The sequence below is a fragment of the Macaca thibetana genome, chromosome 11 (genome assembly GCF_024542745.1).
Source record: "Macaca thibetana thibetana isolate TM-01 chromosome 11, ASM2454274v1, whole genome shotgun sequence".
NCBI classification, from domain to species: Eukaryota; Metazoa; Chordata; class Mammalia; order Primates; family Cercopithecidae; genus Macaca; species Macaca thibetana.
The window spans coordinates 109,192,850-109,219,947 of NC_065588.1; the positions used below are offsets into that span (position 1 = coordinate 109,192,850).

The 27,098-nt window shown below is 43.1% G+C and overlaps 2 protein-coding genes across 3 annotated transcripts in view; both read left to right on the forward strand.

The window, feature by feature from the left end:
- CFAP73 (cilia and flagella associated protein 73) overlaps positions 1-27,098 on the forward strand; it is a 198,874-nt gene that overhangs the window by 23,373 nt on the left and 148,403 nt on the right. The window lies entirely within an intron of this gene.
- Positions 37-27,098, forward strand: part of OAS2 (2'-5'-oligoadenylate synthetase 2) — a 33,302-nt gene continuing 6,240 nt past the window's right edge. Inside the window, exons 1-7 of one of the 2 annotated variants that reach the window (XM_050749725.1) lie at positions 37-420; positions 8,867-9,137; positions 17,426-17,604; positions 19,669-19,904; positions 20,419-20,563; positions 24,749-24,919; positions 26,700-26,988. In XM_050749725.1, the coding sequence (XP_050605682.1) occupies positions 244-420; positions 8,867-9,137; positions 17,426-17,604; positions 19,669-19,904; positions 20,419-20,563; positions 24,749-24,919; positions 26,700-26,988 (1,468 nt within the window). In that variant the 5' untranslated portion in view covers positions 37-243. Of the gene's footprint in view, positions 421-8,866; positions 9,449-9,486; positions 10,635-17,425; positions 17,605-19,668; positions 19,905-20,418; positions 20,564-24,748; positions 24,920-26,699; positions 26,989-27,098 lie in introns of those variants that run through there. The other variant, XR_007717857.1, reaches the window with a different exon arrangement.

The following is a 27,098-nucleotide window of genomic DNA, read 5'->3' on the forward strand; positions in this document are numbered from 1 at the left end:
TTAGTTTTCGTTTCCCTGCCCCGGATGCAGGAGTTGGTAGCTCACTGCAGGGGCAGGGCAGAGCCTCTGAGCTTAAGTTAGTTTTGGTTTCCCTGCCCCGGATGCAGGAGTTGGTAGCTCGCTGCAGCGGGTGGAGAGAGGCCTCTAGACTTCAGTTTCTGTTTCCTGTCTCTGGGCAGCAGCGAGAATTCCTCTGCCTCCCATTCTGCCATTCATTGTCTTGCCGGCAGCCAGCTGAGAGCAATGGGAAATGGGGGGTCCCAGCTGTCCTCGGTGCCTGCTCAGAAGCTGGGTGGGTTTATCCAGGAATACCTGAAGCCCTACGAAGAGTGTCAGACACTGATCGACGACATGGTGAACACCATCTGTGATGTCCTGCAGGCACCCAACCAGTTCCCCCTGGTGCAAGGAGTGGCCATTGTGAGTCCAGGGCTGAGGTTGGGGCTATGGGGGGCAGGAAATTCCACAGCGGCAGCAAGGCCGAGCTACTGGGTGCTGGGCGCCTATTATGTGTGAAGCCCACACTTGGGTGGGATGTGGTGTAGGAGTTTCAGGCTCTGGAGCAGGCTCTTGCTCCAGAGCTGTGTGACACTGGGCAGGCTACCTAACCTCTCTGTGCCTCAGTCTCTGAATCTGTAAAATGGGGAGAGGCATAGTACCCACTTCAGAGTATCATAAGGCTTGAGCACATCACATTCTTAGCAAAAGACTGGCACATAGTGCTCAGTGAACTCACCGTGATTACTCACTGCCATTTTCTTCTGTCCTTTCCACAGTACAGAGGAGTAAACTTATGGAGGCTAGAGAACTTTGATCAGACTATCCAGGTTGCCTTCTGGTTTCTTCGCAGCAAGGAGTGGCTTTCATCAGTTAGAAATATTTAGTTTTGTGGACACAAATCTCAGGACTGAGGCTGAAAATTCTGGACCTCTGGGGAGGAAGGGGGATTGGGGAGGTGCCAGGACCCTAGAATTGGGGGTGTGGGGGTCCTCATGGCCCAATACTACCCTCTTACCCTTCTGCGCTGCTGACGTCCCTTCTCTGCTGGTGCCACGCTTTTTGGTCTCTACCCCTTGCACACACCAGCTAGTGCCGCAATAAAGAAATCTAGACATGTGGTGTCCCCAGCCCTGACTCAGGAAGCTAAGGCAAGTTTGGTTAACAGCTGTTGTCAGAACTGGGATTTTAAGCCTGGGTAACTGACTTGAGGGCATGCATGTTTAACCACTACACTATCCTGCCTCTCAATAGTGTTAACATTTTTCCTCACTGAAGTAAAACAGAAAAACTGCCCAGATCAAAGTGTCCAGCTTGATAGGTAGCCACAAACAATGTAACTGTGTAGCCCCCACCCAGATCCAGAAACAAAACATTCTCAGCGCCCCAGAACCCTGGGCCCCCAATCCAATCAATACCTCCAAACCCAAGTAGGCAATCTCCTGACTTCTAATAGCATAGACACCTTTTACCTGTTTTTAAACTTTTTACGAATATAGGGTGACCAACTATCGCAGTTTGTCCAGGATTGGGGTGTTTCCTGGGATGTGGGACTTTTGGTGCCAAAACTGGGAATGTAAACCAGGATGCATGGGTCACCCTATATAAATGGCGTCATGGGCTCTGTGTGCTTTAGTGCATGGTTTCTCTGACCGAAGATGTTTATGAAATTTATGTTGTGGAGTGCAGTTGTTTATCTTTTCACTGTTGTGTCAATTCCATTGTGTGAATATACCACATTTGTCCATTCTACTGCTTTTTAGTTTTACATAATTGTACATATTTATATGAGGTACACGTGATAGTTGAACATATGGATATAATGTGAAATGATCAAGTCAGGGTAGTTAGGATATCTGTCATCTCAAACATTTATCATTTCTTTGTGTTGAGGACAGTTCAGATCTTCTCTTCTAGCTATTTTGAAATATATAATAAATTATTGTTAACTATAGTCACCCCATTGTGCTATCAAACACTAGAATTTATTCCTTCTATCTAACTGTATGTTTGTATCCATTAACCAACTTCTCTTCATTTCCTTCTCCACTCCCCAGCCTCTGGTAACTATGATCCTACTCTCTACCTCCATGAGATCAACTTTTTTTAACTTCCACATAAGCACATGCAATAATTGTCTTTCTATGCCTGACTTATTTCATTTAACATAATGACCTATAGTTCCATCCACATTGCTGCAAATGACAGAATTCCATTCTTTTTGTGTCTGAATAGTATTCTATCGTGTATATGTATCACATTGTCTTTATCCATTCATCCGCTGATGGATATGTTGGTTGATTACATATCTTGGCTTTTGTGAATAGTACTGCAATAAACATAGGGGTACAGTTATCCCTTTTTTGGATAAATACCTAGTAGTGGGATTGCTGGATCGAATGGTAATGCCATTTTTAGTTTTTGAGAAACCTCCATACTGTTTTCCATAATGACTGTCCTAATTTAAATTCCCACCAACAGTGTGTAAGATTCCCTTTACTCCAAATTCTTGCTAGCATTTGTTATTTTTTGTCTTTTTGATAATAGCTATTCTAACTGGGGTGATATGATATCTCATTGTGGTTTTGATTTGCATTTCCCTAATGATAAGTGATGTCAAGCATTTTTTCACATACCCATTGACCATTTTGTATGTCTTCTTTTGAGAAATGTCTATTTAGTTCCTTTGCCTGCTTTTTAAATGGGATGGGTTGTTTTCTTTGCTGTTGAGTTGTTCAAGTTCCTTGTATATTCTGGATATTAAACCCTTTTTTGGAAAAATAGTTTCCAAATATTTTCTCCCATTCTACAGTTTGTCTTTTCAGTCTTGATTGTTCCCTTTGCCATGCAGAAGCTTTTCCATTTAATATAGTCCCAATTGTCTATTTTTGGTTTTGTTGCCTGTGCTTTTGAAGTCTTAGCCACAAAATATTTGCATAGACCAATATCCTGAAGCATTACTCTTCTGCTTTATTCTATTAGTTTTATTGTTTCCGGCCTTACATTTAACTCTTTAATCCATTTTTTAGTTAATTGTTTATAAGATGAGAGATGGGGGCCTCATTTCATTCGTCTGCATATGGATATCCAGTTTTCCCAACACCATGTATTGAAGAGAGTATCCTTTCCTCAATGGTGCTTTCTCAATCAGTTGACCGTAAATATGTGGATTTGTTTCTGCGTTCTCTATTCTGTTTCTTTTGGTCTACATGTCTGCTTTTATACCAATCTCATGCTGCTTTGGTTACTATAGCTTTGTAGTATATTTTGAAGTCATGTAGTGTGATGCCTCTAGCTTTGTTCTTTTTCCTCAGTATTCTTTCAGCTATTTGAGATCTTTTGTGTTTCCATACAAATTTTAGGATGGTTTTTTCTATTTCTGTGGTATTTATAAGGATTGCATTGATTCTGTAGATTGCTTTGGATAGTATGGCTATTTTAACAATATTAATTCTTCCAATCCATGAGCATGGGATGTCTTTCCATTTGCTTGTGTCATCTTCAGTTTCTTTTATCAGTATTTTGTAGTTTTCATTGTAGAGATCTTTCACCTCCTTGGTTAAATGTATTCCTAGCTATTTTTTGTTAAATACTATAAATAAGATGCTTTCTTGATTTCTTTTTAAGCTAGTTCATTATTGATGTGTAGAATATGTTGATATTTTGGTATGTTGGTATGGTGTGTTGATTTTGGTATTCTGATTTTGTATCCTGCAACTTAACCAAATTTATCAGTTCTAAGAGGTTTTCTTGGTGGAGTCTTTAGGTTTTACTGTATAGAAGATCATGTGGTATGCAAAGAGGGGCATTTTGACTTTTTCTTTTCCTATTTGGATGCCTTTTATTTCTTTATCTTGTGTGATTGCTTTGGCTAGGACTTCCAGGATAGAGGTGAAAGCCTTTCTCAATTCAGTACGATGTTAACTGTGGGTTTGTCATATATGGACTTTATTATGTTGCGGTATGTTCCTTACATGCCTAATTTGTTGAGGGTGTTTAGCATAAAGGGATGTTGAATTTTACCAAATGTTCTTCTACATCTACTGGGATAATTATATGATTTTTCCTTCATTCTGTTGATGTGATGTGCAAATGTTCAACATTTGTTGACTTGCTCATGTTGAACCATCCTTGCATCCCTGGGATAAATCCCACTTGATCATGTGTTATCTTTTTGATGTGTTACTGGATTTGGTTTGCTAGTATTTTGTTGAAGGTTTTTGTGTCTATGTTCATCAGGGATATTGGCCTGTAGTTTTCTTTTTTTTTGTGTCTTTGGTCTGGTTTTGGTATCAGGGTAATGCTGACTTCATAGAAGGAGTTAGGAATAATTCCCCGATTTTTTTGGAATAGTTTGAGAAGAATTGGTATTAATTTTTCTTTATAAGTTTGGTAGAATTCAGCAGTAAAGCCATCTGGTCCTGGGCTATTCTTTGTTGAGGAACTTTTTATTACTGATTCAATCTCCTCACTCTATTGGTCTGTTCAGGTTTTCTGTTTCTTCCTGGATCAATCTTAGTAGGTTGTATGTGTTCAGGAATTTATCCATTTCCTCTAGGCTTTCCAATTTATTCACAATAGTTGTTCATGATAGTCTCTAATGATCCCTTGTATTTCTGTGGTATCAATCGTAATGTCTCCTTTTTTTATCCCTGATTTTATTTACTTGGGTCTTCTCTCTTTTTTTAGTGTACTTAGTCTAAGTAGTGGTTCATCCATTTTGTTTATGCTTTTAAGAAACTGACTTTTCATTTTGTTAATTTTTAGCCTCTATTATGTTTAGTTCTATTCTGATTTTTATTATTTCTTTCCTTCTGCTAATTTTAGGTTTGGTTTATTCTTGCTTTTTTTGTTTGTTTTTGAGATTGATTTTTGCTTTTGTTGCCCAGGCTGGAGTGCAATGATGCGACCTCCGCTCACTGCAACCTCTGCCCCTGGGTTCAAGTGATCTCCTGCCTCAGCCTCCTGAGTAGTTGGGATTACAGGCATGCACCACCACACCCAGCTAATTTTGTATTTTTAGTAGAGACGGGGTTTCACTATGTTGGTCAGGCTGGTCTCGAACTCCTGACCTCAGGTGATCCACCTGCCTCAGCCTCCCAAAGTGCTGGAATTTCAGATGCGAGCCATATGCCCAGCCTTTCTTGCTTTTCTAATTCCTTGAGATGAACTGTTAGGTTGTTTATTTGAAATTGTTCTACTTTTTTGATGTAAGCATGTATTGCTTCCAACTTTGCTGTATCCCTTAGGTTTTGGTATGTTGTGTTTCCATTTTCATTTGTTTCCAGAAATTTTTTGGTTTCCTTTTAAATTTCTTAATCAGCCCAATGGTTGTCCAGGAGCATGTTGTTTAATTTTCATGTATTTGTACAATTTCCAAAGTTCCTCTTGTTCCACTGTGATCTATATCCATTGTGGTAAGTATCCATTAAGATACTTGACAGTATTTCAATTTTTAAAAATTTGTTGAGCCTTGTTTTATGGCCTACCATAGGGTCTATCCTGGAGAACATTCCCTGTGCTGATAAGAATGTGTATTCTGTAGCTCATTAAATAATCTGTAAACATTCATTAGGTCCACTTGGACTATAATGCAGACTAAGTCCAGTATTTCTTTGTTGATTTTCTGTCTACGTGATCTGTCCACTACCAAAAGTGAGATGAAGTTCCCAGTGATTATTGTATTGAAAGCCTCTCTCTCTCTCTCTGTTTAGCTCTAATATTTGCTTTACATATATCAGTGCTCCACTGTTGGGCGTATATATGTCTATATACATATATACACATGCTTATATTCTCTGGCTGAATTGATCTCTTGATCATTAATTATAAAATGTCCTTCTTGGCCGGGTGCGGTGGCTCAAGCCTGTAATTCCAGCACTGTGGGAGGCCGAGACGGGCGGATCACGAGGTCAGGAGATCGAGACCATCCTGGCTAACACGGTGAAACCCCGTCTCTACTAAAAAAAATACAAAAAACTAGCCGGGCGAGGTTGCGGGCCCCTGTAGTCCCAGCTACTCGGGAGGCTGAGGCAGGAGAATGGCGGGAACCCGGGAGGTGGAGCTTGTAGTGAGCTGAGATCCGGCCACTGCACTCCAGCCTGGGCGACAGAGCGAGACTCCGTCCCAAAAAAAAAAAAAAAAAAAAAAAAAGACCTTCTTTGTCTCTTTTTATGTTTTTGACTTAAAGTCTACTTTGTCTGATATAAGTATAGCTACTCCTGCACACTTTTGGTTTCCATTTGCATGGAATATTTTTTCCATTCCTTCACATTCAGTCCACATGTATCTTCACAGATGCAGTGAGTTTCTTGGAGGTAGCATATAGTTGGACCTTATTTTTTATCCATTCAGCTTGTCTGTATCTTTTAACTGGAGAATTTAAACTGTTGTTTAATTCAGGGTTGTAATTGATAGGTAACAACTTACTCTTGTCATTTTGTATTTGTTTTGATTGTTTTGCACATTCTTTGTTCTTTTCTTTCTCTTTATTGCCTACCTTTCCAGTTGTTGGGGGTTTTGTAATGATAACATTTGACTCCTTTCTCTTTGTCATTTGTGTATCTGCTCTACCAGTGAGTTTTATACTTTTGGGTGTTTTCACGATGGTAGACATCATCCCTTTGCTTCCAGATGTAATGCTTTCTTAAGCATTTTCTGTAGAACTAGTCTAGTGGTGATGAATTCCCTCTGTTTTTGCTTGTCCAGGAAAGGCTTTATTTCTCCTTGATTTTTGAAGGATAGCTTTGCTGGGTATAGTATTCTTGTCTCAAAGGGTTTCTTTTTTCAGCACTTTGAGTGTATCATCCTATTCTCTTCTGACCTGTAAGGTTTCTCCTCAGAAATCTGCTCTTAGTCTGAGGAGGATTCCCTTATATGTGACTTTATACTTTTCTCTTGCTATTTTCAGAATTCTATCTTTGTCTTTGTCTTTTGACAGTTTGATTATAATATTCCTGGAGAAGACCTTTTTGGGTTGAATCTATTTGAGAATCTTTGAGCTTCCTGTATCTGGGTGTCTAAATCTCTTGTAAGACATGGAAAGTTTTCAGCTATTACTTCATTAAATAGATTTTCTATGCCTTTTCCCAACTCTTCTCCTAGATCTTTCCAAATTTAAATATTTGATTGCTTTATGATTACCAATATGGCACATAGGCTTTCTTCACTCATTTTTATTTCTTTTTCTCTCCTTTTTTCTGGTTGGGTTATTTCAAAAGACCTGTCTTCAAGTTCAGAAATTCTTTCTTCTCCTTGATCTAGACTATTGTTAAAGCAGTGAGTTGTATTTTTATTTTATTCATTGATTTCTTCAGTTTCAGGAATTGTTTGGTTCTTTTTAACAATATCTATCTCTTCGTTGAGTTTCTCATTCAGAGTATGAATTATTTTCCTGATTTCTTTGTATTGTTTATCTGTGTTTTCTTGTATCTTACTGAATTTCTTTAATATCATTGTTTTGAATTTTTCTTAGTCATTGCATAGATATCATTTTTTGGTATCTGTACTGAAGAATTATTGTGTTCCTTTGGAGGTGCCATGTTTCCTTGCCTTTTCATGTTTCTGTGTCCTTACATTGATATCAGCACAGCTAATATAACAGTCACTTCTCCAATTGTATTTATTGGCTTTCATAGGGAAAGACATTTTCCTCTGCTGGGCATGGTGGCTCATGCCCATAATCCCAGTGACTCAGGAGGCTGAGGTGGGAAGATTGCTTCTGGCAGGAGTTTGAGGTTACAGTGAAATATGATTGTACCACTACACTCCAGCCTAGGTGACAGTGCAAGACCTTGTCTCTAAAAAATTAAATAAAAATAAAATAAGAAGATGTTTTCCTGTAGATGTGTCTATAGTGTTGGTTGAGTGGAGCACTTTGGCTTTGATTCTGTGTGGATACAGTTAGTGAAGCCTCCAAATGATTTCATTAGCATCAATGTTGTCTGTGAGTTCCTCAGTGTCTGACACTGTAGTTGTTAATAGAGTCTGTGGAAAGGCTGTGCTGGGAACAGGGACATCAGGCAGGCTGGTCTTCGAACACCAGTGGTGACAACAGTGTGCCAGGCATGCTGGTCCTCAGACCCCCAGGCAGTGTATGTGGGTGCCAGTGCTGGTGTGTCCAGGTGGGCAGGGTTTCAGACTTCAAGGTAACATGTTCATGTGCCAGTGGTAGCAGCAGTGGACTGAATAGGCAGGTCCTTGGGCCCCGAGGTGGCCTGTGTGGAAGTGGCAGCAGCAGGCCAACCTTCAGGCCCTCAAGTGGTGTACACAGGCATCATTGATGGCAAGCTGGGTGGGGCTGGTCCCCAGGCCCTTGGGAGACACATGTGGTCACTGGTGGCAGGCAGAGTGGGCCCATCCTTAGACCTCTGGATGGTGTGTGCCTGTGCTGCTGGTGGTAAACAGGATGGGTCAATCTCCTGGCCCCTGGGCAGCACATGTGGATGCTGGTGGCAGGTGGGGCAAGCCTGTCCTCAGGTTCCCGGATGGTGCGTGCAGGTGCTGGCAGCAGGTGGGACAGTTTGACCCGCATACTCCCAGATGCGCACAGGCACCAGCAACAATGGTGGGTGGGGCAATCCTATCCTCAGGCCCTGGGACAGTAAGCACAGGTGCAAGTGGTGGCAGGTGGGGCAGTTCAATCCGTTTCTTTTGTCAATAGCCATTTGAGTCACCACCAGCTTGGGGCTAGTATGAAAAGTGTTACTATGAGCATCCCAGTCAGGTCTTTGTGGGGCAAATGGATGCCTGCCACTCAATTTTAAGACCATTTTTGGCTTTTACTTGAGTCGAGAAATACCACTGCTTGCTAGAGATCCCTGTGACCCCAGAATCTAGAGTCTCACATCTGCTTCTTTGTCACTGGCAGGGTGGCTCCTATGGACGGAAAACAGTCTTAAGAGGCAACTCCGATGGTACTCTTGTCCTCTTCTTCAGTAACTTAAAACAATTCCAGGATCAGAAGAAAAGCCAACATGACATCCTCGATAAAACTGGGCATAAGCTGGAGTTCTGTCTGTATACGAAGTGGATGAAAGACAGTTTCGAGATTCAGAAGTCCCATGATGGGTTCACCATCCAGTTGTTCACAAAAAATCAGAGAGTCTCTTTTGAGGTGCTGGCTGCCTTCAATGCTCTGAGTAAGTATTCCTGGGTGTTGGGGATAAAAGCCAAAGAAGGGGGTGCCAGATAGCCCCATGCAACCTCTAGGCCATGGGTGACATAGATACCACTGCTGCTTTCAAAAAATGGGAGACCATAGACCCTCAGGAGAGAAGAATCCTTTCTACCCTGGACTCGCTCTCTTCTCTAGAACTAACTTCTCCCCCATATCCTGACTGTCTTTGGAGAAAATGTTCTGGATTCTAGAATCTAAGGCAGAGCCTTTTAAGCCATACTGTATATATAAATCACCCAGAACCTTGTTAAAATGCAGATCCTGACTCAGAAGGTCTGAGTCAGGGCCCAGGATTTCATATTTCTAGCCAGCTCCATGATGAGCTGCTAGTCCACAGATCACGCTTGCGGGTGTTGACCAGTCAGTGTTGGTTAGAGTGAAAGGATGAGGCAGACATCTGGGAAAAGTCCAGCTGGGGCAAGCATTTGAAGTCTGCCTTCCTACCAGGTCAAAATCAAGGCAACAACCTTCCACAGATAACTATCAAAGCTTGAGGGGTGCCTTGAACCCAACTCCTAAATCTCCAAGACCTGCCTACCTCTTGTGTCTCCTGTCTCAGCAAACATTCCCACACTCTTGCTTATTGTTAAAGTAACCTCTGCTTACCAGGCTTCTGGTTGAATAAAAGATGGCTACAATGACTCCATCTTAAAGCGAGTAGCTAGGCACTCACAAGGAACCTACAGGCTTAATACTTGGGTCTGAAAATAGCCACAGTCTAAGCTGACCACCAACTATAATTGCAGAATATTTATGGCCATACAAAACATCTCCCACTAAGCCTACAAAATGTCCAGATGTCCTAAAAGTGCAGCCCACTTAAAGTCAACATTAATGAGCAGGCTTAGGTTGAAGGATTAATGGTCATCAATACCACTGTTAAGAAGAAAGTTCTTAGCCAAATTGAATTTAATAGAGTTTAACTGAGCAGACAAATCACGAATCTAGAAGCCTCCCGAGCCAGAGTAGGTTCAGAGAGTCTTGAACACAGTCATGCGGTGGAAGAAAGATTTATGGACAGGAAAAGGAAGTGATGTACCGAAAAAGAAAGTGAGGTACAGAAACTGCCAGACTGGTTATAGCTCAGCATTGGCCTTATTTGAACGAGATTTGAGCAGTTGGCCACCTTTGATTGGCCAAAACTCAGTGATCGGCACAAGAGTAGGTTGCAGTCTGTTTGCACATCCTTTTAGGTTATAGTTCACCATGTACAGAGAAATTTTAGACCAAACTTAAAATATGTAAGGAGGCAGCTTTAGACTAAACTTGACTTAACAGCACCAATAGCCCCTACCTTTACTGAGCACCTCTGCACATTCCAATTTTAATTATAGCTCCTTAGAGTTTCTTATAAACAAAGACACTAACAAAAAAAAATGGCACATTCTTCCTTCTCCTGTCTGAGGACACCCTACCCTGTAACAAAGTAGTTTCTAATAAATTTGCTTCTTTCACCATACTCTGTGCTTGCCTTGAATTCTTTCCTGCATGAGATCCAAGAACTCTCTCTTGGGATCTGATTCAGGACCCTCTTTTCCAGTAACGCTATCACCGGTAAACCAAAAGTATCTGAGACAGGTCTCAATCTATTTAGAAAGTGTATTTGCCAAGGTTAAGGATGTACCCATGACACAGCCTCAGGAAGTTCTGATGACATGTGCCCAAGGTGGTCAGGGTACAGCTTGGTTGTATACGTGATATGGTTTGGCTGTGTCCCCACCCAAATCTCATCTTGAATTGTAGCTCCCACAATTCCCACATGTGATGGGAGGGACCTGGTGGGAGGTAATTGAATCATGGAGGCAGGTCTTTCCCATGCTGTTCTCATGATAATGAATAAATCTCATGAGATGTGATGGTATCATAAAGGGGAGTTCCCCTGCACAAGCTCTCTCTGGCCTGCCACCATGTAAGACGTCCCTTGCTCTTCCACCATGATTGTGAGGCCTCCCCAGCCGTGTGGAACTGTGAGTCAATCAAACCTCTTTCCTTTATAAACTACTCAGTCTCAGGTATGTCTTTATTAGCAGCATGAGAACAGACTAATACAATACATTTTAGGGAGACATGAGACATCAATCAATGCATGTAAGAGGTACATTGGTTTGGTTTGGAAAGGCAGGACAACTCAAAGTGGGGGCTTCCAGGTCATTGGTAGATTTAAAGATTTTCTGATTGGCAAGTGATTGAAAGAGTTATCATCAATAGAAAGGAATGTCTGGGTTATGATGATAAGGGGTTGTGGAGACCAAAGTTTTATCATGCAGCTGAAGCCTCCAGGTAGCAGGCTTCAGAAAGAATAGATTGTAAATGTTTCTTATCAGACAAGAGCCTGTTCTATCACTAATTCCAAAAAAGAGGGAGGTATCATGAGGAATGTCCAGCTCCTCCTTCCCATCATGGCCTGAACTGGTTTTTTAGGTCAACTTTGGAATGGCTTTGCTGAGAGGAGGGGTCCATTCAGATGATTGGGGAGCTTAGAATTTTATTTTTGGTTTATACACCTAAGCCAGGATTGTATCTCCAACTCCCCCATCTCCTCACTCACAGCCCATCACTAAGTCCTTCCAGTTCTGCCTAACTTGCTCCTAAATCTGCATCATTTCTCTCCCTTCCCACTGCTACTTCCCTAATCAGCGTCACCACCAGAGATGTGGTAATGACTTCTTAATAGTCTCCCTGTCTCCTCTCTCACTCTACCCTGCAGCTGGTGCTCTCTTTCCATGCACAAATATCATCGTGTCACACACTCTGCCTCTAATAGCTTTTCATTGCATTTAGGAAGTTGACCAAAAAGGCCAAACTCTGTAAAATATTTTAAGAGGTTTTTTTTCTGAGCCAAATATGAAGACCATGACCTGTGACATAATCAGAAGTTCCTGAGAACATGTGCCTAAGATGATCAGGTTACAGCTTGATTTTTATACATTTTAGGGGGACAGAATTTACAGGGAGAAACATAAATCAGTACACATAAGGTATGCATTGGTTTAGCCTGGAAAGGCAAGATATCTCAAAGCAGGGTCTTCCAGGTCATAGGTGGTTATAAAGATTTCCTGATTAGCAGTTGGTTGAAGGAGTTCAGCTTAAGAAAAGGGGAGTTGTGGAAGACAAGTTTCTTATTATGTAGATGAAGCCTCCAGGTAGCAGACTTCAAGGAGAGTAGGTGGTAAATGTCCCTTATCAGACCTTACAGGTGTCAGACTATTAGTTAAAATCTCTCCTGAATCAGGAAAAGATCGGGAAGGGTAAGGGGATTCTCCACAGAATGTTAATTTTTCCACAGGACACAGCTTTGCAGGGCCATTCCAAAATGTGTCAAAGAAATATATTTTGGGCCAGGCACGGTGGCTCACGCCTGTTATCCCAACACTTTGGGAGGCCAAGGTGGGCAGATCACCTGAAATTGGGAGTCTGAGACCAGCCTGACCAACATGGAGAAACCCTGTCTCTACTAAAACTACAAAATTAGCCAGGCGTGGTGGTGCATGCCTATAATCCCAGCTACTTGGGAGGCTGAGGCAGGAGAATCGCTTGAACCCGGCAGGCAGAAGTTGCAGTGAGCCGAAATCACACCATAGCACTCGAGCCTGGGCAACAAGAGTGAAACTCCATCCGAAAAAAAAATATATATATATTTTGGGGTAAAATATTTTTGATTTCCTTTAGGGCCTGTTATCTGTCAGGCGATGCCAGAGTTAAGTTGGAATTTGGTGTCATACTGCTACAAAGAGTATGTTCTGTCAGTCTTGGAATCTCTATTTTAATGTTAGCGTTTGTCAATTGTGCCTGAATTCCAAAGGGAGGAGAGTATAATGAGGTGTCCGAGACCTCCTTCCCATTATGACCTGAACTAGTTTTTCAGATTTCTTTGGGGGTTCCCCTTGGCCAAGAGAGGGGTTCATTCAGTAGGTTGGAAAGGCTTAGAATTTTATTTTTGGTTTACAAGGATAAGGATCCAACTCCTCAGCAGGACAGGACTTTGATGATCTGGCAGCCCCTACTGACTTACCTCTCCAGCTATACCACTCACTACCAACTAACTCTTTATGCTGCAGCCACTCTGGCCTTCCCTGAGCTCCTCAAACCCACATGATGCTAGCTCAGCTTGAGACTTTGACCCATACTGGTCCTTTGCCTGAAACATACTTCCCCCAGCCTTTTATTTTTTGATACCTCCAACTCATCCTTTAAGTCCTCTGGCTCTCTACATCTGGGTTAGATCCACTTTCCACATGCTCCAATAGCAATTTGTGCTTTCTAAATCATGAGATTTATCACCTTGCAAACCCCAAATATCTGAGACAGGTCTTAGTTAGTTTAGAAAGTTTATTTTGCCAAGGTTGAGGACGGGCACCAGTAACACAGCCTCAGGAGGTCCTGACGACTCGTGCCCAAGGCGGTCAGAGCACAGTTTGGTTTTGTACATTTTAGGGAAACAAGAGACATCAATCAACATATGTAAGATGAACAATGGTTCACTCCAGAAAGGCAGGACAACTCAAAGCAAAGTAGGACAACTCAAAGTGGGGAGAGGGCTTCCAGATCATATGTAGATAAGAGACCAATGGTTGCATTCCTTTGAGTTTCTGATTAACCTCTTCCAAAGGAGGCAATCAAATATGCATTTATCTCAGTGAGCAGAGGAATGACTTTGAATAGAATGGGAGGCAGGTTTGTCCTGAGAAGTTCCCACCTTGACTTTTCCCTTTAACTGCGTGATTTTGGGGCCCCAAGATTTACTTTCCTTTCACAACTTACATGGAAATAATTTATTTAGCTTTCTCCTCTCCTAGACTATAAGCTCCATGAGGACAGGTCATGAGTATCTTGTTCTTCTATGATCTCTAGTACAATGTTCACCATTAATAATAGTTGTTGGATGGATGGATGGATCATGATGGATAAATGGATGGAAGGTAAATGGATGGACAAATGAATGTAGATGGATGGATGGATAGATAGATATTAAATATATGTATATATTTATAGATGAGGTAGATAATGGATAGTCTCAAGCACAAAGCATAGTCTCAAGTACAGGTGCACATATAATCACAAACTTAAACAATTCCAGGCTGGGCACGGTGGCTCATGCCTAGAATCCCAGTGCTTTGGGAGGCTGAGGCAAGAGGATTGCTTGAGGCTAGGAGTTTTAAGATCAGCCTGGGCAACATAGTGAAATCCCATCTCTACCAAAGAATTAAAAATTAGATGCGATGGCATGCACCTGTATTCCTAGCTACTGGGGAGACTGAGGCAGGAGGATCACTTGAGCACGGGAGTTCAAGGTTGCAGTGAGCTTTTATCACACCACTATACTCCAGCCTGGGCAACAGAGCAAGATCCTGTCAAAAGAAAAAAAAAAAGAAAAAGAAAGAAAAGAAAAGAAAAGGGGAGGGGAGGGGAGGAGAGAGAAGGGGAAGGGAAAATTTCCAAGCTGAAACTTAAGCCATTATTAAACAAGTGGGGAAACAGAAAAGCCCAGGTCTTCTAAGCCCATGGCCAGAGTACCTTCCATCACATATAGTTTTAAGGAATTTCTGGGTTACCAGGAACCATGAAGAACGATTAGCCCAGCCATCACTGATAAGGAGGAGACATACAGACATCCTGATAACTCACATTCACAGAAAGGTGGCCTAGCTTGGGGAAACATGTACCAGTTTGGGAGGTTAGCAGTTCTGAGTTCTTATCCTGGTCCTACTACTCACGTATGCCTGCCAGCTGTACAGTCAGACTAGAAACTAGCTTCCAGGGCCATTAGGATGCTCAGGGTTGGGGGTGGGAGCCTGCTTCAAACAGGGGCTGGAGTCAAAGCGGGAGACAGGTGCACTCATAAGTCTCATAGGAAAGTCCTCTCCTCCTGTTTCAAGTGCCATACTGGAAGACCTGGCCAGAGCGCCCTCTACTGGGCTCATCCCATCATGCAAGGATGGTGTGAGTGAGAAATAAGGTCTTCCCCACATGTGCTACCCAGAAGCTGCCACTAGATGGTAGTAGAGCTGCACATTCCAAATTATTGTACACTACCTTTTCTGCAAGGAAACACAGGGTCACTTTCTGAGAAAAGCAACCTACAGGGGAATTGGTAACTTGTTTTTCTTTTTTTTTTTTTTAACTAAATGTTAGCCTAACTAATCTGGCCTATTTTTACACCAGGTCCAGGCTGGCTGTCTCCAATTCTGCATCTCTTTCCACTATTGCGTACCACCACAACTCTCCCCCTAGGGCCTTTGACCCAAAGCAAGAAGTACCTATTTACTAGACTTACTGGAATTTCCATTATCCTCATCTGTAAATTAGTAATTGCAATTGCACTTGCCAGAGTTTTGTGAGGCTTGTATGTTTCACTGTACATAAAAGGCTTAGAGTAAACACACCATAAATGTTGGCTATTTATTATCATTATGGAGGAAGATAAGATGTTCTTTCTGTCAACCTCCCTGCATGCCAAGTGCCCAGAACCAGGCCTAGGGAGTCAGTAAATATCCATTGGGGTGTACGAAAGGAACAAGCTAGCTGCTTTCTCCTGGTTGCTTATCTAAATGTGTTTATGGGCCAGGGTGCTGGCTCACATCTGTAATTCCAACACTTTGGAAGGCCGAAATGGGAGGATCACTTGAGGACAGGAGTTCAAGACCAGCCTGGGCAGCATAGTAAGATGCTGCCTCAAAAAAAAAAAAAAAAAAAAAAAAAAAAAAAAAAAAGCCATACATGGTGGCACACGCCTGTAGTCCCAGGTACTCAGAAGGCTGAGGCAGGAGGATCACTTGAGCCTTGAAATATATTTGAGGGTACAGTGAGCTATGATTGTGCCATTGCAGTCCAGCCTGAGTGACAGAGAAGACTTTGTCTCTAAAAGTAAGAATAATGATGAAACAAACCCAGCAGTTTTATATACCACTTTTTTGTTTTTGTTTCTGTTGGTTGGTTTTGTTTTGTTTTTTAATGAACATAGAAATTGACCCTTCTGATCTTAAAGCTTGAAACTTACATTTGTTTTATCTAAGTTCCTTCCTCAGAAAAGGAACCTCAGACCTCTCAAAAAGTATCAAAGAACTGAAACTCACCAGTCACTGCATCCAGACAATGGGATGTCAAATCCCTTATTCCTCATGATTACCTCCTCACCCCTCCCTAATTCCCGTTTTCCTACACATAGGTACATTTCTTCCCTGCTGCATAGAACCCTAACTTTAGTCTGTCAGGGAGAAGGATTTGAGACTGATCTCCCATCTCCTCGGCTGCAGCACCTGATTAAAGCCTTCTTCTTGGCAACACTTGTTGTTTCAGTCATTGGCTCTCGGTGTGGTGGGCAGCAGGACCTAGACTGAACCCCTGGTGTTTCAGTATCAGTAATCAATCAATAAATGTGTTTGTTTTATTTTTAATTTTATTTTGAGACAGAGTCTCACTCTGTCACCCAGGCTACAGTGCAGTGGCACAATTATGGCCCAGTGCAACATCCGCCTCTCGGGTTCAAGGAATTCGCATGCCTCAGCCTCCTGAGTAGCTGGGATTGCAGGCATGTGCCACCACGCCCAGCTAATTTTTGTATTTTTGAATTTTAGGATTTCATCATGTTGGCCAGGCTGGTCTCGAACTCCTGGTGATCCACCTGCCTCGGCCTCCCAAAGTGCTGGGATTACAGGCATGAGCCACCGTGCCTGGCTAAATAAATGTGTTTATAAACAGTGGAGTTCAGCTAGCAAGAATGAAAACCCATTGATTAAACCAGCCTCTGTCCCCAGATCTCCACGGCCCTGCTGCCACCTTGCCTGCCTTCTCAAAGTCCCTGTACCCTGACACTCTGAAGTAAAATATTCACTAGATGGACTCAATGACAGAATATATTGCATGTAAAATATAAACTTTCCTTTCTTCCAGATGTATACTAATTATGCCAACACCAACAATTTTTTAAAGAACCCACTTGTTCCCTACTAATTTGGAGAATTCCCTTTCTCATTTATAATTCCATCTCTTATCCCTCCACTAGGTTCTGCTGATCTTGTCTTGGGTTAACACCATACCGTTTTCATTATAGTCATTTTAGATTACACTTTATTATCTAATGGGCCAAGTTGCCCTTTCCTATTATATTTTATGTAAAGGTACCAGTCCTCTGACTGATTAAACAAGGATCGTGTGCTGTTAAACTATAACTGACTTTCATTGTAGAGCAACCCTGGCTCTCTGAGACCAGGTTACATAAATACCAAAGTTCCAATTTCTCTTTCACATCAGGCTTAAATGATAATCCCAGCCCCTGGATTTATCGAGAGCTCAAAAGATCCTTGGATAAGACAAGTGCCAGTCCTGGTGAGTTTGCAGTCTGCTTCACCGAACTCCAGCAGAAGTTTTTTGACAACCGTCCCAGAAAACTAAAGGATTTGATCCTCTTGATAAAGCACTGGCATCAACAGGTAATTTTCCAACTGTCTATATATGGTTATCATTCATTTCCTTTTTATAGAGATAACTGACATCCAGTAAAGTGCAACAATCTTAGGTATACAACTCAATGCATGTTTTGCAATCTTACCAGCAACACCCAAATCAACATAGGGAACACTTCCTGCACCACAGAAGGTGCCTCAAGCCAACTGTCTCCCCAGTAATCCTCCCAAACAAACCCCTATTCTAACATCTGTCACCACCACAGATTAGTTTTGCTTGATTTTAAACAATAGAAGTGGGATCATATAGTACATACTTTATGTCTGCCTCCTTTTGCTCAACAGTATGTCTGAGAGACTCATTCATGTGGTTGCAGGATCTTGCTCTGTTACCCAGGCTGGAGTGCAGTGGTGTGATATTGGCTCACTGCAACCTCTGTCTCCTGGGCTCAAGCAATCCTCCCATCTCAGCCTCCCACGTAGCTGGAACTACAGGAGTGTACCACCACACCTGGCTAATTTTTGTGTTTTTTGTAGAGATGAGGTTTTGCCTTGTTACCCAGGCTGGTCTTGAACTCCTGGGCTCAAGCTGTCTACCCACCTTGGCCTCCCAAAGTGCTGGGATTACAGACATGAGCCACAGCACCCAGCCATAGCAGCACTTTTTTTCACGTTTTGCCATATTCCATTTTATGAATGTAACACACGTTTATCCATTCTGCTGCTTTGGGTCATTTTCAAATTGGGGCAATTTTCAAATAGATGATTGGGTCATTTTCAAATTGGGCAATTATGAATTAGGTTACTATGGATATTTTCCTACATGTCTTTTTGTGAATGTAAGCATTCCTTTCTCTTGGGCAAATAGGTAGCAGCAGAATTTCTGGGCTATCCAGTACACATATATGAATGTTGTGTACATATATGTGTGTAAATATATAAAATATATATGTGGTTTACTTGTTTTTTTGTTTAACCATAGCAAATCTTGCCAAATCATTTCCAAAATCTTACCAAATTATACTCCCATCAGCAAGATGTAAGTTTCAGGAATATTATCAAACCCAACTGGGGATCTGCCCACCCAGCACAGCAAAACCAAACACAGACTTTGGGATTACCGTGAGAGAGTAAGGCATTTATTGCAGGGAGCCACGCAGGGAGAATCGGGCAGCTCATGTTTAAGAGCCAAACTCTCCGATGGTTTACAGGTAAGTGTTTTAAAGGTGAGGGGGCAGAGGTTACAGGCAAAGCCATAAATCAACACATGGAGACTGTAGATTGGTTTGACCTAAAAAGGTGGGACGTCTCCAAGCAGGAGGGAGGAGATGGATGGATGGCTCAGGTCACAGGATTCAAAGACTTTCCGATTTGTGATGGGTGAAATGGGCGAAGCTTTATCTAAAAATTTCAGATCAGCAGAAAGGAACGTTAGCTCTGGCTCGTAGGTGTGACCTCCTCCAAGAACCTCAGGAAGAAATTTAGAATAAAGAATGAGGTCAGGGTTCAATCCTCAGTTTCCCCTTATCTGAGGTCTACCTGCCAGTCGATTTGCTTGGTGGGGGCCTGAGTTTCTGAAAATCAACTCAGGGACAGGGACATACTTTAAGATGTTATCTTTAGTTTCTATAGGGAACAAAACATCTTCTGACTCTAGCTTCCTTGGCTACTGTTTTAAGTGACTATTACCTTCCTTTTTTGTTGTTTTAATTTTATTGGTTTTTTTTTTTTTTTTTTCCACTGCTCCTGTAGACCCTGAACTACTATATTTTTGCTTATCAAGTTGCTCATTGACTTTTAAAGGCTAGTAGGGTGCCTGGAATTTCCCTCGAAAGAACTCCAGATTGTCCTTTATTTTTATGCTTGTGGGATGGGAGCAGTGGGTGGCCTGCAGCCCCCTAAGAGAGGTCCCTGCTGCATCCCAGTTGTTCCACATCTTTGTCAAGACTTGGTATTGTCAATCTGCTGAATTGTAGGTATTCTGGCAAAGGAGAATGACTTCCTGTAGACCTCTGGTTTCTTGATTTCAGATCCCTGACATGGTAAGAACTGGATCCCCAAATGAGCTGCTACCCTTTTCTTCTCCCACAGTGTGAGAAAAAAATGAAGGATTTACCCTTGCTGTCTCCGTATGCCCTGGAGTTGCTTACAGTGTATGCCTGGGAACAGGGGTGCAGAAGAGACAACTTTGACATTGCTGAAGGCGTCAGAACCATTCTGGAGCTGATCAAATGCCATGAGCAGCTGTGTGTCTATTGGATGGTCAACTACAACTTTGAAGATGAGACCATCAGGAACATCCTGCTGCCCCAGCTCCAATCAGCGAGGTGCCGAGCTTCTCATGCCCTATCCCTGTACCTCATCACCCACATGCCAGGCATACCTCTTTGGAATGAGATCTCAGCCTTGCCCTATCAAGCCAGTGCTGGACCAGAAGAATGGCAGCCACCATGGGTGGGAAGGCAGAGGGGTCTGTCTGAAAGAGGGGAAGTCCAGTCAGTGCTTTTCAAGTTCCAAGCCGTAGTCACATTTTGTCCCCTAAACAAACACTGGAGAGACACTTCCTGTTATAGAAGGCAGGAGCTAAGAGAGAAAGGGCAGCGGGGGGACAGGAAGAGGAGACCACTTTGTTATTTTATTAATAGAATGTCTCTGTAAAGCAGCAAACATAGGGCCAGAGGGGCTTGATGTTGTAGACATAATTCCTCAGCAGCTTGGAGGAGCCGCAGGAATCCAAATTCAAGTTGCCAGATTCCCACTCCAGGCCTCTTTCCCCAAAACAGATTTTGCCTCCCATAAGCAGCTCAACTGACGTTTTTTTTAATCTAATGGAATACACAGGCCAGTAATCTTGGATCCAACCGACCCAACCAATAATGTGAGTGGAGATAAAAGATGCTGGCAATGGCTGAAAAAAGAAGCTCAAACCTGGCTGACTTCTCCCAACCTGGATAATGAGTTACCTGCACCATCTTGGAATGTTCTGGTAAGAGGGTTTTCCAAATGCAGGGTGTTTCATGCTGCAGGAAGGTCTTCCTGACACCTAGGCTAAGCCTTATCTGAGAGTACTCTGTATACGTTTCCTGTGCTGCTGTTACAAAGTTCCACAAAACAGATGGCTTAAAGCCACAGAAATTTATTCTCTCACCATTCTGGCTATTACAAGTTCAAAATCAGGGTGTTGGCAGAGCCATGCTCTCTGCAGGCCCTAGGAAAGAATTCTTCCAGGCTTCCTGCAGCTTCTGGTGGTTGCCAGCAGTCCTTGGCTTGTGGCTGCATCACTCCAGCCGCTGCCCCTGTGGTCATTTGGCCTTCTCCCTACGTGTCTTCTTATCATCTTCCCTCTGTGCATGTCTGTCTTATCGTATCCTCTTCTTCTAAGAACAACAGTCATACTGAATTAGGGCCCACCATAATGACCTAATCTTCATGAGATCCCATTTGAAAAGACACTATTTCCAGGTAATGCACATTCATTGATACTATAGGTTGGAACCCCAGCATCTTTTAGGGGGACACAGTTCAACCCATCGCACACCATCAAGGCAATGACTATGAAGTGCAAAATGGAACAAAGAGAAAGCGGGATACCCACAGATGTGAGATCTCAATTAATTTTTGCAAGAGAGAAAGCTGGTGAGCAGGTGGAGACATGAAACAGAGCATTGCTCAGAGAAGGGGGTGGCAGTCAGGCCTGTGGATGCCAGGACAGGTTCTGAGCTCCATTCAGGCAGGTGCCGGGGGCAAAAGCGGGAAGTGGGGCCAAAACAAGAGAACCAATTAAGGCACCAGCAGTGAAACAGGTGCACTGGACTTCCCCCTCCCATCCCCAAAAGGAGAAGTAAATCTATCAACACAAACTCCCCTGCATGCTCAGTGCTTATTAGAGAAAAGCCATCAAGAAGAACCTTCCCAGATTAGACCACTGAGCCCTCTCGGCTTTTCTGGGAACCACACTGGGGACAACTGTATTAATTGAGGCCAGTGGGGCCAACCAAATTCCACACTTCACAGACAGATTTATTTGTATCCAAGTTATGGGAGGCAGAATCTACATCCCATTTGCCCAGAAATGTGAAGGCTAACTGAGCAACAATCTGGCATGTCAATGAAGATGTAAATTAGTTTAGCAAACTTCACAGAGGGTGGGGAGTCTATGAATGAGGAACTTCCCTAACTGGACTCAGAAGGATCAGGACACTCTGAGCAGTCACCCCTGTGCCCACCCTAACCCCTACTTTCACTGGACCCCTGGTCTTTGCTCCCTGACCCCAATTTTCCTGGCTTCTTCAGACAGATTTTTTCAAAAAGTTATCCCCCCAACCTGACAACTTATTCTGAAGCTTTGAAACATTTAAAAAGTTAGAAAAATGGTTCAGTAAACTCCTGTGAGCCCCTCACATAGATGCACCCATATGCAACATTTGCTATGTTACAGTTTGTGTGTGCACACGTTATTATTGTTGTTGTTGTTATCGTTGTTTTTAATCTTTTTTTTTTTTTTTTAAGAGATGGGGCTACATCTCGCTACATTGGCCAGGCTGGTCTCAAACTCCTGGACTCAAGTGATCCTCCCACCCTGGCCTCCCAAAGTTATGGGATTACAAGCGTGAGCCACCTCGCCTGGCCCATTGTTATAGTTGTTGTTTATACTGAGCCCTTTGAGAGTAGACTGCCAGATATCTCCTTACCCTTAAACACTTTCACAGGGATCTCTGAAAACAAGAATATTCTCTTCAATAACGTCTATGCCATGATCAAATTCAGGAGATTAGGAGTCATATGTTATTGTCCCAATACAGCCATTGGGATGATTTTGACAATCATGCCAAGAATGTCCTTCATAGGACATTCTTTTCCAACCCAGAAGCACATGTGGCATTTAGTTCCAAACATCTCCTAAACTATCTTTTGATATTCACTGTGGCTGTTTTTATTCTGCTATCCCATCAACTTCTATTTTGAGAACTGTGAGACCATCCCTGTCTCTACAGTTTTTGAAGACAATTAGGCCCAGGAACCACTGCATAAGGAGGTCCAAACGTTGGAGGGCTCATGTACACATACACATGCACACATGTACATGCATACACACACATGCACTCACACACATGCACATACATGCACCCACATGCACTCATACGCATGCATACACACGCACTCACACCACGCACATATATGCACTCACACACCACAAATATTCTGTCCTGTGGAAGGAGCAGTGTTGGCAATGAATTTACCTTCAATAGGCATCATCCTCAGCAACTATGAGGCCAACTTACAACATCTAAGAACAACCAAGGTTGACCTTCAACTTTCAAGCTGAATGCCCTTCCCCACCTCCAGGTGAGCTAGCCCATCTTGTCTGTGTTGCCAGCAAAAGTACAACATTTGTATAGAACACTGAATTAGTTGCCTCTTACTGCTGTTTTTAAAAAATGCCCTAAACTTAGTGGCTTAAAACACATGAATTTGAGCCAGGCATAGTGGCTCACACCTGTAATCCCAACACTTTGGGAGGCTGAGGGGGGAGGATCGCTTGAGAACAGGAGTTTGAGACCAGCCTGAGCAACATAACAATACCCCGTCTCTACAAAAATAAATAAATAAATTAGCCAGGTACAGTGGTGTACACCTGTAGTTCCAGCTAGTTGGGAGGCTGAGGCAGGAGGATCACTTGAGCAAGGGAGATCAAGGTTGCAGTGAGCCATGATTGTGCCACTGCATTCAGCCTGGGTGACAGAGCAAGACCCTCTCTCAAAATTACTTTTGTACCAAACAAAAAAAAAAAAACAATATATATGTTTCCTCACCTTTTCAAGCTCCTTGAGGCTGTCCAAATTTCTTGGCCTATGGCCCCTTACTCCTTCTTCAAAGCCAACAGCATAGCATTTTCCAGCCCCTCTCTCTACTTCCAACATCACATCACCTCCTCCAACCCTAACCCTCCTGCCTCTGTCTTATAAGTACTCTTGTCCTTACAAGCACAGTGGCTCATGCCTGTAATCACAGCACTTTGGGAGGCTGAGGTGGGAGGATTGCTTGAGACCGGAAATTTGAGACCAGCCTGCGGAACCTAGTGAGACTCCCATCTCTTAAAAAAAAAAAAAAAAAAAAAAAAAAAAAAGCTAGGCGTGATGGCACAAACCTGTGGTCCCAGCTACTCAGGAGACTAAGGCTGGAGAATCCCTTGAGCCCAGGAATTGGAGACTGCAGTGAGCTATAATGGCACCCCTGCCCTCCAGTTTGGGTGACAGAGCGAGACACTGTTTCTGAAAAAACATGGGTTAGAATCATGGGTTGGAAGGCTACCTATTGGGTTCTATGCTCACTACCTAGGTGATGGGATCACTCATACACCAAGCCTCAGCAACATGCAATTTACCCATGTAAAAACCCATGCATGTATCTCCTAGAACCTAAAGTAAAAGTGGAGAAAAAAATTTATTAATTAATTCAATTAAAAATTAAAATTAAGAGGGAAAAGACCCTTGTGATGACATCAGGCCAATCCAGGTAATGCAGAATAATCCTCTCATCTCTAGAGCCTTAACCATGTGTGCTTCAGAGGGAGCACAGCTGTGCCAAAACCTGGACTTTGAACTGTTGGCCTCCAGAACTGGAAGAGAAGAAACTTCTGTTGTTTTAAGACATCTAGTTGTGGTCACTTGTTATGGCAGCCCTTGGAAACCAACACACCCGCACATGGCGTGTTTAACACAGGCTGATACAACCTTAAGAAAGGAATGGATGTGGTCATCAGCAATCTCCAATACCTACAGCAAATGGGAAAACAGGGAAGGACCAGAGGTGTAGTTAAAGCAAAAAGCCATAGGTCATTAGGAGGTGATGCTCAAACTGGGCAAGGAAAAAGGAGTTTGGAGTTAGGAACACGACAGATCTGTCTGGACAAGGATCCAGATCTCTCCTGGGGGAAGGAGGGGCAACTAGGACTGTTTTTGTTTCTGTGGGGGGTTTGCATGCCACCCCAAACTCTCAGGTGTCTTCTTGGGATGTATTCATGCAAGGACAAAAGATGGAAAAGATGCCAGGCCACGAGCTGGAGGGCAGTTGGGAGAGAAAGGGTAGGGGGCCCAGTATAGGCAGGAAAGGAAGCCTCGGATGGACTTACAGGGGCCACTCACACTTGGGGTCTTCCTTCCTTCCCCAGCCAGCACCACTCTTCACGACCCCAGGCCATCTTCTGGATAAGTTCATCAAAGAGTTTCTTCAGCCCAACAAATTCTTCCTAGAGCAGATCGATAGTGCTGTTGACATCATCTGTACATTCCTTAAAGAAAATTGCTTCCGACAATCAACTGCCAAGATCCAGATTGTCCAGGTGAGCACTGGCCTTTCTCATGTCTTGTTGGAATGATGGAACATTGGGCATTCCTGGAAGGGAGCTAAGTGTGCATTGTAGCTCTCCAGGATCCATATACCTTCAGAAACGAGGAAGGGAAGCGGGAGTTAAGGGAACTAGGACACTAGTTTTCAGTGGGGGCTGTGGATAGACTGCCTAGGTCGTTAACAACACAACTTGGATTCTGTATTGTTTTTCTTGGAGCTGCTGGCCATCCTTGGGGCTCTTGGGCGTGGAGACACATCACTCCCGTCTCTGCCTCTGTCATCACACCTTTTCTTCTGTGTCAACCTCCTTCTCTTCTTTTCTAAGAACACTTGTCATTGGATTTAGGACGCAGCCTGATCCAGAATGATCTCATCTCCAGATCCTTAACTCAGTTACATCTGCAAAGACCCTTTTTCCAGATAAGGGCACATCCACAGGCCCCCAGAGGATGTATTTTTACAGGTCCACCATTGAACCCACTGCAGATTCTAAGGAGCTTAGAATCTCCTTCTCCTTTGAGTGACTGGAGCCCAACTTGCCCCATCAGCTGAGCTAGAGACTCAGAGGCTTCGGTCATCCTTGTCTGTGGCTCAAAGGCCATGGGGCTGACATGTTTCTCTCTGTTTACTGGTCACAAGACCAGATAAACGTGTTCCCATGGTCACAAGAAGGGAGAGAGGAAAATGTTATTATGTCTGCGTAAACATCTTTGGTGATGCCAGAACAAATCTGTACATCTAGAGAGAGGCACCAATAGCCCCAGGGCAATGAGTGAACTGTCTCATTGAAGGTCACTGGAGTGAAAACAGGACTGAGTTTCTGATCAGTGTTAGAATTGTCAAAGCATGTGCTTTCTCCTCTCCTTCCTGAGACCCCATTCACATGATATAGTCAGTGAAAAAGAAAAGGTATATGACACATTAAAGAAGAAAAAAGAGCCATGGGCAGATAAGACATTGCTTTCCATCTTCCCGGAGTTGGTTGAAGGTTTCTCTGCTAAGGCCAGAGGAAGGTGACACCTAGAGATTATGAGGAGGGGGCTATAGTCTGAGAGGAGCTGCTGAAGCCCAACTCTTAAAGACAAAGGTGGGCTGCATGAATGAAGGGGACTGGAACAGGGATGAATTGGGGATCTGCATACAGGAAATAGAACACAACCTTTCCTCACCTCCTTAACCCATATAATCAGGCATTTAACACCCATGGATAAAATAAAACATTTTTCTCTACAGAAACTAAATGGAGGAGAAGGAGCAGGAAGGGAAGGGAGAAGCCTTAATGGCAGAGACATAAATAGCCCACAAAGCCTAAAATGCCTACTATCTGGCCCTTTGCAGAAAGTTTATGAACCCGGTGCTCCCCAGACCTGCAGGAGAAAACACACATCAAAGAACAGATGAGCACTTTCACCATAATGGTTGCATTCCACTCGATTTGTTTGGTTACAGGAATCCAAATAAAGCTAAATATGTCTTTAGGCAAAATCTTTAGGAAATTGACCTGAGAAGCAGGTAACTTGTAACTAGCCCATCAGTTGTTTGTGTATGAAAGGCAGGAAAATAATTGCCTTTGGAACTGTATGATTTAATAACTGCATTATCTACTAGTTTGTAAAACAAAACCCTTTGCTTTGGACTCAGCCCTCACTGGACCCTAACGCAGAACTTGGCCTTGGAAACCACATCAGTTAGCCCAACTGGTGCCAGCCCATGGGGGCAGGGGACTCCTCGGTCTAGGAAATTCTGGATCTCAACCTTCCTTTCTTCCTTAGGGAGGATCAACCGCCAAAGGCACCGCTCTGAAGACTGGCTCTGATGCCAACCTCGTCGTGTTCCATAACTCGCTGAAAAGCTACACCTCCCAAAAAAACGAGCGGTACAGAATCATCAAGGAAATCCATGAACAGCTGGAAACCTTTTGGAGGGAGAAGAAGGAGGAGCTTGAGGTCAGCTTTGAGCCTCCCATGTGGAAGGCTCCCAGGGTGCTGAGTTTCTCTCTGAAATCCAAAGTCCTCAACGAAAGTGTCAGCTTTGATGTGCTTCCTGCCTTTAACGCTCTGGGTAAGGCTCCCCAGACCTTAGCTTCTGGAGGAAGAAGATTCTGGATCCTGGAAGTTATAGTGGACAGAGGGTGGAAGGAGAGCCACGGGACTCAATGATGGGCTGTGAAA